General features: G+C 41.8%; 1 protein-coding gene across 1 annotated transcript in view; it reads right to left on the bottom strand.

Annotated features, from left to right (window-relative positions):
- CASP8 (caspase 8, apoptosis-related cysteine peptidase) overlaps nucleotides 1-11,095 on the bottom strand; it is a 16,539-nt gene extending 5,444 nt beyond the window's left edge. Inside the window, exon 1 of the mRNA XM_009890182.1 lies at nucleotides 10,785-11,095. Within this exon, the coding sequence (XP_009888484.1) occupies nucleotides 10,785-11,095 (311 nt within the window). The remainder of the gene's footprint in view (nucleotides 1-10,784) is intronic.
- Between the last annotated feature and the right edge of the window lie 297 nt (nucleotides 11,096-11,392).

Genomic DNA, 11,392 nt, shown 5'->3' with positions numbered 1-11,392 from the left:
GGCGGCGCCCGTCCCGGGGAAAGGCGGAGGCCGCTTCCCGCCGCGCTTCCGCCGGGCAGGCGGCGGCGCACGGGCCCCTGGGAGCTGTAGTTCCTTCTGGATTTCTGACTTGAACAAACAAACCCCACAAACTTAACTTAAAAACTGCGCCTCTGCCGGAGAGGACTTCTGTCTGACGCATTTTAGGCCCCCTCCGTTCACCGTTATGAAGCACCGACTATTGCTGAGTCCATTCGTGAGAGAACTGAGCCTGTGGGTGCAGGTCGGAAGGTCTCCCTCTGCCCGCGCTTTTCCCGCAATCGCCTCTCGCGAATTTAAAGGCACTCACAAGTCACTGACATTTTAACACAAACAGAAGCAAGCTCATGAACGCCGCTGACTCAACTTCCTCCCTCTGAGCCTTTTGGGGCTGCTGGTGGGCAATGCAGCACGCATCAGTGTCAGGCCCTGTACCCTGACAGCCACTGGCCATGGAACCAGCTCCCCCCCAGCCCTCACAGAGCTGTTGAAGACCCTTCTAGCAAAGGAGGAGGCTGGCAGGAGCACTGTGCGGTGGCGTTAGGCCCTGGGATGGTGCACCACCGCTGATACACTTTCTGGTGCAGCACTCTCTATAGACGGTATTTCACAAGAACAGGAGGGAAGAGATTTTACCAGTTGGCATTTCATCCTTCTGAAAATGAATGGCAAGACACTTTTTAACAGCCCATGAGCTAACGTGCCCTCAAGTCATGTTAAAACAAGCCCTTCCTAGTAAATAGACTGAAGGAGGCATGGATCCTTCTCTTTGCACTGATACGCCTGGACAAATCAGGCCTAAACACAAAGTGGCTGTACAAACATAAAGCTAATGTAAAAGACCTAGGCCAAGCTCAGAAGACATGTCCAGAATAACGTTCTACTTAGCCAGAAAGGTATTACCGTTGGCACCGACAAGAGCCAGCCACATTTGGGGCCTGGGGAATTCCTGTGGTTGTCAATAACAGAACAGATGCAGTGACAAACAACAGCACAATTACAGAAAGGACACACAGAAATGAGTATCTGGGAATCCCCAAAGATCTTAACTATATTTTTGAGCACATTGAACAGAAGTCATTGCATATTAAACATGCCATTCTTGGTTCATAATTTGACACAGCTCTAGATGAAAAGAGGCCGATCTGAAGAACTCCCAGGAGAGTATGTCCATGTTAGAGGTCAGCATAAAAAAGGTAACCAGCAAGGGCTGAACACCCAACATGTCCCGCAAAAAATCTAGCTCTGGACTCCCTGCTGCATAGCTTAATGTCCTAAATGGTGTGTATTTTGTTTCCTCTTCTCCCTGGGCTTCAAGATCTCCTGCAAGAGTTCTTACAGATCACAGACATAGCCAACAGCTCAACTAATCAAAACTCTGCAGTACCTGAATTTTGCACCACTTTGAGAACTAAGAGTGAACCCTTACATAGGTGGTGGGAAATCATGTACTTACGGCAGCCCGTCCAATGGGAGAAGTTGGCAGCGATCTGAACAGGGGCAGGCTCCTCACACGTACCACTAACCCATCCCAAGAGCAGCGCATTAACAAGTCACCCTAAAATCACTACAGTGGAGAGAATGACAAACTTCCCATGGAAGCTGGGTGTAAATAGCTCTCCGGGAAACTGATGTTAAACTAAACGAAGAGGTGACAAGATGCAAGTGACTAGGCAGGGAGTGACTCATGCCACTGAGTAATACTGCTTTTGCCTCTGGAGCTAACAGTCCTCCCCAACTCTTCTATGCATTTCCCTTTTCAAACAACATCACTGATCTTGCCTGCTTTCAGCTTAAGCCTGCAGGACTTCAACTCACCAACTTTGCTTTCCTACCAACCTTCTGACTCCACTTTCTAGTGAAAACAAAACACAGAATTGAGTGCCAGGATTGTTATGCTATAGCATTTGGCCTCCCAGCCAGGAGTTGAAGAAAAGGGAGGACAGGCAAAGTAACTATAGCTAAGCGTCTTTCAGAGAGGAAAGGTGATTGCCCCGCACCATTCTCCAAGTTGTGCTACAGAGGAAAAAAGAGTTAGAAAATTGCAGATCTGACTTCCTTCTTACCTCTTAGTTCTGTGGGAAGGCAAAAAATACGTGCAAGAATGTATCAGCCACCCTGCTGCAGGCCTGTGTGAGCATACTTTGCTCAGAACCACAAAACTGAAAGTGTATTTTCTCCTTCCTTGATTACTACGTGAGCCACATGCAAATTCATGGTAGTGCAGCTACTTCCTGCAGTACTTCAGAAGATTTTGATGGGGTTTTCTCTCCTTTCTAGTAGGTCTTCATCAGCTGGCAATGTTAGCTATGGAGGCAACCTGATTTTAACAGGTAGAACAAAATATCATGCCAATTTAATGGCAGGGTGTGACTGACCAGCACACCCCCCTCCACACACACCGGAGGACAACTCAGAGGCGCAAGGCAAAAATCTAATGATCTCAGGGAAGAATCCTTAAAGCTCAATTTACTGCAACATCAGGGAGACTGGAGGGTAACCTTAGTTTTAGAGAAGACAGCTGCACCTGTGAATCATCAAGTTCCCAAGACAATTAACAAAGAATAATGTCTTCCTAAGCTAGCCAGACCAGCATGGGGGGTGTGAATACGTGGCTCAGCCCAACATAAAAGCATAAAAGCTGGACAACTGATAAAACATTTAAACTTTGAAAAGAGTAAGGGCTTGAGCTGGCTTTAACTCATATGTTCCACTGTGACTGGAGATGCCCGATGTCATGATGGTGAGCACACAAAGATGGGTAATGAGAATCATGTTTGTATTGTGAGTCAACCGAATATTGCAACTCCTCAATTATGCTTGTGTTGTGATTTCATTATGTCACTGTATCACTCTACTAAATCAAAATCCCATGAAGCACCAAACAGACCAAATAACTAAATTTGTTATCCAATTCTTCCTCATGTGGAATATATGAAAAAACTTGGTCGGAGTATTGAACACAGAGAATTATAAAAAAATGAGACACACTGTAGATTCACAACTTCACTACTGGAGCAGCTGCCACCTTCCAGGAAGTTTCTCCCAGAGGAAGCAGTTATTTCATTTAAGCTATATTCCCTTATCATAAAACAACAGTCACAAATCTAATTATTAACTTCATATCAGGGTCTCATTTATGAAAACATTATAAAAATGTAAATAAACTGTTGCCACATTTCCTACATGGTTAACCAAATGTCAGCCACAGAACCACCTTCTGGTAACTTTTGCCACAAACAGCACTCTCATTTACATAGTGCTTGTAACATCTATTTATTATTTATGAAACCTGTGTGAACAGAGCTGTGATTTTAAGAGTGGGCATTTGCCCTTTTACTTGGAAGCTGAAAAAGGGTAAGGGGAGCAAAATGCAACTGCCAACACATTGTGTGGGATTAGAAAATAGAAGTTTCGCTTCAAGAATACAAGCAAGATCGAATAAAGAGACCCTGCTTTATGGCTAGCCCTGGATTTCCAAAAAATACAAACTAAAAAAGGAAGTTACAAAATGTCTCAGATCCATACTTTATCTTGTTATAAACTCAAAAGGAATGTAGCCATTAGAATCCCATACAGCTCCCACATACCACCTACACATTGCTGAGGATGCAAGGTAAGAACAGCCTCACTGGCATTAGCTGCCATTATCATGAAAGTCCTGAATTACTCTTTCCTACCATCTCTCCAGCTGCTAATGAAGCTATATGCTACCCCTCAGAGTGGATGCCATCAAATACTTCAACAAGAGCAAAATAACTTCTGCTGAAGCAGACGTGTTGTTTGTCATGCTGACTGTCCCTCAGCCAGCTCATCCAAAAGAGAAACACACCACAAACAAAGGTGATGTGAAAACCAAGAGCATTTATTACAACAGAAACAAGAGTCCACAGGAGCTAGAGCCAGTTGCCAGGAAGAGAAGGCACCTCAGAACAGTGGATCTAACAGAATGAGACCTTCCTTCCAGCAGTCAACAGCCATTCAAATCAGACTGCCCCCCAAGAGCTCTGAGAAAAAACACAATTAGAACCCTTACTATTAAAAAACCTAAAGAGCAGTGCTGCTTAGCCAAGTAAATTAATAACATAAAGCAAAGCAAACCAAATATCTGGAGCAAAAGAACCAAACTTGTATTATCATAATCATCTTTTTTTGGTCCTTCTGGACAGGGATGTTATTTTCCATGAAAAATTATACAGTTTCCAGAGACAGACAATGATTCACTTCTAGGTAAATCAGTTACAATCTTACACATCCTTCCTGGGAAGGATCTAGCATTCTGAATCTATCTGTTCTTTTCTTCAGATTTCAGGGACTTATAACAACTTGGACAGAAATGGGACTTTGACTGGCATTTCCAATAACTCTTAAAAATCACACTACTTGAAAGTGCTTCCTCACTTGAAAACCAGACTGAACAGACCCCATTGTTTCTGCAGGGCAGAAAGCCAGATCCGTACTCCTGCATGGCCTTACCAGACTGTTAGAGATCCAGGTGCCAGGAGACTGCTTAAACATGGGAATTGAAAAACTTAGGTCCCACGGCCCCTTGAAGGATGGGAGCTAACTACACAGATCTAGATAATTTCTCTTGCAAATTCTCTTCCCTGTGGAAGCCCATTCCAGATGTGATTCCTAACTGAGTGTATTCTAATTTTTCTATTTTTTTTACTTTCCAGTTGAAAGAGATTGTGGAATTTCAAAGATCAATTGCTTCCGTAGTGTTGATGTTATCTTTGGCATCTGCTTCCGTCCATTTAATACTCTTCCTCCCACTTCCTTGTTTACTTCTGTCAGGATGGTTATGAGATCCTTGCGGCTTGAAGAAAAATGAAGAAAAGTTACATTGAAATACACGGTACTTGCAGCTAGTCCAAGAAGTTGATCTATGTTTGCTCCAATAAAGTGGTATCTCAGGGAAGGCTAGTATCTTGCCCTCACCCTGTCTGTCACTGAAACTGCACGCTCCATTGCGTAACCACTGAATTCAGTGTTTTGGGAGGAATAAAAGCAACTTCCGTGTAGCATTGCTTTACCAGCAAACGCAGTCCCCTACTTTGGTTATAGTCAGAAGAGTGCACTAAGATGAAACAGAACAAAAACTATGCATTCTCCAAGCCCTTTTCTGGAAACAATGATAAAGTGATGTCTGAAGAGAAATTCTATTTTCTAAATCAAATGGGGATGGGAGGGAACAATGAAAATTACGACTACAGAATGCTGATTTTTTTGTCTGTGTAATCACTCAATAAATTCGCCTCTCAGCAGGTGTCACTGGAAGAAAAATCATTTATCAGTCAAAAAAACATTAAAAAACATGCACACTTGTTTATATGTAACGTTCCAGCATTACAACCTTGGTTCTGTCACAGGCAAACTAGGGGAAGTCACTTGTACTTTGAGTCACCTGTAGAAGAATATCAGTGACCAATTCCAGAATAATTACTGTTCTGCACTGTTCTGCAGGTGAAAAGCCCTACACAGCACAAACACGAAACACTGATGTTCCAGCACAGCATGCTTAAGTATGTATGTCTGCAATACCCCAAATGTATATGGATTAAAAATAGCACTTACAGTGGGCAAAGCAACTTCATCTTGTCACAGAGGCATTGAATGTAAACACTGCCACTCTCTGGACAGCGGTAGCACTCATAGTCTTCCACTGTAGCCATGCCAACCAGAATATCAGCCCGATCAGGAATGGAAGTCAGAGGTACAGCATCCGTCTCAAGATGGCCAGAAAAGTCTTCTTTTATTGTGACAGCTGGATGACCTTCAGAGCCTTGGCAAGCCTGGATGAAAAACAGCTTGGGTTTGCCAGCAAGAGAAGGACAATTAGATCCACTGAAGCAGGAGAGTAAATCTTTAATATTTACAAACTTATGATCAGTGCCTTTTATTTTGTCTTTTTCACCATGGGAAAAAATGAAGCAAACAAAACAGTCCATGTTACTATGATCTTTTTGGCTGTATTCTTCAAGTTTTTCATACATTTGCTTTGCTTCTAGATTCTTGTGCTCAGCTGTCTCAAACTGAAGCCACTTAAAGACCCTTGTCACAGCCTCTGGGAAAAAAAGTCAGAAGGCGCTTGTTAATCAGGGACAAGGAAGATGCTGAAACATCAGTGTCTGCGTAGTAGAACAGGTATTAGCACAGGTGTTCATATTGCACAAATAAATTCACCTGACTAACTCTTAGCCTGCCAAATCTAATTAGAAAAATGCAAATGCCTAATTCTATTTTTTTTCAAACACAATGGGGTTAAGCATCACACTATCTAAAACAAAAACAGGTTTCAGATTATCTCACTAATTGGTACAAATTAGTGAAGCTTACTGTATCGAAGCAAGCTTTAACTGTGCATTGCAAAGTAATCTCAGATGCTTAAGAACAACACTTAGCAAGTTAAAGAGGTACCTCTTTAGAATGACAAATTGTGCCACTCATAAATGAAGTAGGTCCCTCATTCTGTGAGAATGATCAATGCACCAACAAGGAAGGCAGGATTTGTCTTTTAAGGTACACTCTTGTTTATCTTAAAAGTGAGTCTTGCAGGAAGACAGGCTTTAAGGAAAAATATAAAGCAGGAGCATTTATTTGAGCATTCAAGAGAATTTAAGGACTTAAAAATATTACTCCATGATAGATAAGAATTAAAAACAATCAAAAAGTGAAAAGGCGGAATAGTAATCTTCACTATTTGGTATGTATGACCAATTAAGATGATGCTTTTTACCTAGAACAGAAAGCGGTTTCTTCTTTAAGCCATCAGCTAAAGTGTTGGAAGTGGCATATTTCCAATTTCTACAGTGACTGTCATCCCAGTTACTCTGAGGCAAAGGAGCTCAGTGGGCATGACTCTTCTTCATAGGAAAGATTAGACAGTTCTTTCAGATAATTATCAGAGAAAAAAAATGAACCAGTAATTGGGTTAAAAAAGTACTTACCTCCATCTTTCAATGATCCTTCTCTGACTTCATATGGATTTTTAAAAATGTAGTTGTTAAGAATCACACAGTAACCATGGGGGTTATTTTTCATCTTATATGATTCCACAAGCTGTAGAAATGAAGAAAGCAGATAAGAAAGCAGGTGCCAAGTATCCAAGAGAAATATGCTATACAGAGATTATTGGCCCTTCATGTCCAAGTGAAAAAAAATCATGAGGGCCAAGATAGGAAAAGGAAAAAGCCTTATAATACAAGCTAGCTACAGGGGAGAGGAATCGGCTTTGTCTCCCTGAATTCCTCCTCCTGTCTCTCTGTGGTTAGGATATGATTTTGGCATGGAAGAAAGTGCGTATCCAGAAACACAAATTTGCATGTGCAGAGGAAAAGCTCCTGCACCATATCATTCCCTCTGAGAGTCCTTGTGGGTTTCTAGTGAGGTAGCAGATTCTGACGTTCCCTTCCCATCTGCCCAGGAGTATCTTGTCCAGGGCTTTAATGTCTCAGTCTCCATTATCGTTAAGATTTGTTTTCTTCACATAACAGCTACTCCTCATTTCTTGCCTAAAAGGTTGCTGACAGCCAGGTCCTCACAAAGGAACAAGGCCTGGTCTTGTTTTGAAAATAGGAGTTGTCCCAAGGCTTATATATAAAGACAGAACTCCTCCCTTTCAGCTCTTCCACCTGCTTAGTCTTAAGAATTTATGCAATTTCTCCCCTGCCCTGGAGTTGAACAAATACTTTAAAGGCAATCTTGAGGTATTTCTCACCGGGTGTGGTGTCTCTCCCTCTGCTCCTTTTCCCGCTGGATGCACAGACACAGACACTGGATAGTGGAGTTTTTCCTTGGAATCATTTTCTAAGAGAGAAAAGATAAACAGAACATTTTAGGACTAAAAAGATAAACCTTCCAGTATGCATATTTCAAAACTCAAAAACACAGTACAAGGTGTGAGGCGGAGGGAAGTTTCCACATCACTGAGACACCATCGTTTTGTACAGCTGGGCCAAGCCACGTTCCAGTTTCAGAGACTGCTGGTTATTAAAGCTGTGCAGAGCTGTGCTCCATTTCTTCTCTGCTCTTTCACTGGTAGCAAGATCCAGATAATAAAGGCTGAATGTGAGTAGTCACCCCAGGCAACCCATTCACTAGCATCTCCACTATGGGATACGTAAGTGAAATAGGAGACACATTCTTGTATGGTGGTACAGTACAGATAGTTCATTTACTTCTGAGGCCATTGTCTCTTCTCCAGAGAACTTTACTGTTTGGGTGGACACACCAAGGATGCAGAATACCAGCATAACGGAAGCAACCAAGCACTTCTTTGAATACAACTGCCTGAAACAAGTGAAGAAACCAGCAAACCCATGACTCTACCCAAGGAAATAAATCACAGCACCCTTTTTACAAGTTACGCAGATGTATTTAAATGGTAATTGTCGGGGCAACAAGATCTATAAGACATGCGCTTTTTCTACTTATCAAGTGGGACAAAATAAAAACAATACTACTAAAAAGCCATTCCCTTGACACGGGCCGTGATTACACTAGCCACCTTTGGCAATTTTCTTCTGCTCTTTCAGAGACACAAGCACAGGCCAGCAGCACAAAGACATGCTGGGGAAACTAGCGGGTATCTCTGCAGGGAACTGCATGGGCTGTATAGATGTGTCTAAGGAAACACACGTCTTGAGTCATCCAAAAGGAGGTTCTGGGGAAAAAATTAACAGGTCTCAGTTGTTGTTGGTTGATGCATCCTGTTTCCCAAACAGTAAGGCCCAGCTGTGGTGTCACAATTCACCACCTCAGCTGCAACATCCCAGATACACTGAAGTCCTTGAAATTTCACATCTGGTACAGAAAGCTAATGGTTACACTTTAGCCAAGTACCTGTTCTCCTGTGACTTTTCCTTTGACTATGAGCAAACAGTCTGGCTAACAGAAAATAAAGCTGACAAGTTTCCCCAAGGCAACTGTCACTTCCAGTCCGTTTTAGTGATTATAAAGCTATCCTGGTTTAAAACCAGCATGGCACTGTTTCCTGAAGAAAAAAATTGCATTTAAGGCAAAGAGGAGGGAGAAGCAGACAATTTACAAGGCACAGAATGTATTTCAAGGAGAGATACAAGAAGGTATGATGGGATAACGAAATAGCAGAAAACTTCAGAAACCACAGGTACCACGAGCTGGTCTTCCTATCATAGGATACTGTAAGGTCTGTCTCTTATCTCTGGAATCCTAAGCTGCCAAGGATGGAGCCCCAAAAATCACAAAAAACCCAAGCTCTACTCTTAAACAGCAGATTAAATAATTTACCTTTTTTTTTTTCTTCATAGGTATCAATTTTTTTCTTTAAGTCAGCTCTAAATCTCTTTAATGTATCTTTCAGCACTGCCAGGTCATCTTCTTTGATGATTTCATTTCTTTCCATTTCCAGTAAGACCTTCAACATCGACTGTTAAAACAAAAACCCATAACCCAAACTCATACAGTGGCCTTTAATAACTGCAGTATCAGGCACTTCTGGACAGAGCAGAAGACAACATCCTCATTCCCAGACTGACCAGCTAAAGACCAATTTCTTCTTCCTCCAAACCTCATTAAAACAAGGGTCAGGATGCAATGCAACTGAAGAATCACATCACTAAGGTAAAGACAGGATTATTAGAAATTGCCTATGGCTAGGTTATCCTGTTGTGTTGCAAAGCACTGATGTGGACAACATCATGGCATCCTGTTGTGCCTCTGTGTTAAGATGAAGTGCAGCTAAGTCATTTAGCTGTGGCATTTTATATCTTGTATTACAGAAAAGGTGTTCAGGGCTAATTTTGTTTTTTAAAGCTCAATAGTCCACCAGGTTGGAGATACATCTGCTCATTTTCCTATAGGTGCCACAATACAAATAGGACTTTTACAGAAGCTTCTTAATAATACCAAGCATTTTAATAACACTGTTCATTATTTACAATACAAGTATTTAACTAGCTCATCAAACCTCTTTTGTCAGGAAGTTAACAAAATGCTGTTACCCCAAATTACAATAAAGAAGAAAACATACCCAATGACACACAAAAAATTGTGGTTGAACTCACATTAGAACTCTATTTTCTGTCTCCAAAACATTGTTTATCCTTCAGTAAACATCACTCTTCCTAGATACAGCATACATACAAATGTCTTATAAATGCCAAGCAAAGACAAAAGGAAGAGCATGATGGACTTAGCAAGAAGAAAAGATTAGGAAGACAGGTAGTGGAGGGAAAACAGGAACAGGAAAACAAAAAAGGGCAGAGAAAAGATACAATGAGATAAAAAAGGTGTCCATTCTTTCACACAGCAGCTATCAGCTACCGTCACAATTCTTTCAACAATAGATTTTAGTGAGAGCAGACTGCTTTCTCTTTCCTCCTTTCTTACAAGAACCAGCAGACTCTGAACAAGCTTTGCAAGAAACTTATCAAGATCACTTTGCATACAGCATTATCCTGGAGCTTGTTCTTTGGTATTTGTTTTTGGAGCAGGAACTTCACGCACTTGACATCTTCTGGAGTCATGTCCTCTGCAATTCCATATAGCAGTTGCCTGGCAATAAAGAATACAGAAAGATGGACTAAGAAAGTTATGAGAAGTAAACACCACAATTACACATTTGAACTGCAAAATGTAAAACTCACAATGGCAAGTAGTCATGCTCCAATAAATGCAATGATGCTGGGATATTCATAAGACAACAGTGCAGACAGAAAACAAGAGAGTACACAACATAACTGTTTTGCATTTTGCATGCAAAGGTTTACTACTTCTGTGCTTACCTGTAGGCTGACACCTTTGCCCTGCCTGGGATCTGAAGCTCTCTTGCCATCTCCTCTCGGCTGGAGCCCAGCTGGGCAGTCAGGAGGTCCATCCGATTGATCCGGTACAGCAGCTCCTTCAGGAAGGACAGGTTCCCCGCCTCAATCATGCCTCTGTCCTGCAGCACTTTGAAGAAGGCCTTGGGCTCCTGGATGGCTTCCAGCTTCCCCATGGGGATGTGCTCCTGGCTGAGGAACTTCAGAGCCGCCAGTTCATCTGGGACCACAGCCTCAGAAATGTCAAAAAGGAGTTTGTGGAAGTCCGTACTCATTTCACATCAGGATTTGGATCTAAATATGAACAGAAGTTGATTTCATTTGTCAGTAACAATAGTGCAATAACATGATTATAAAAGGTATCACATCATGTAGAATAGCCCAAAATAAATACATGCTATCAAAAGTACTTCAGCAGAGAGAAGGTGTCTTGCTATCATAGCTTTGATGCTTAGCTCTTTCAGTTCTCTCAGCTTAATATATAAAAAACCTGTACTACGTGAAATTGACAGAGGAAGTCGTGGATCTTTCTTTCTTCCTATGGCGTGTCTAGCCAGTGGGAAGTACCAAAG

The sequence above is a fragment of the Charadrius vociferus genome, unplaced genomic scaffold (assembly GCF_000708025.1).
Source record: "Charadrius vociferus isolate BGI_N301 unplaced genomic scaffold, ASM70802v2 scaffold147, whole genome shotgun sequence".
Lineage (NCBI taxonomy): Eukaryota > Metazoa > Chordata > Aves > Charadriiformes > Charadriidae > Charadrius > Charadrius vociferus.
The sequence above is the reverse complement of the archived record's forward strand: the minus strand, read 5'-3'. Positions and strand labels throughout refer to the sequence as shown.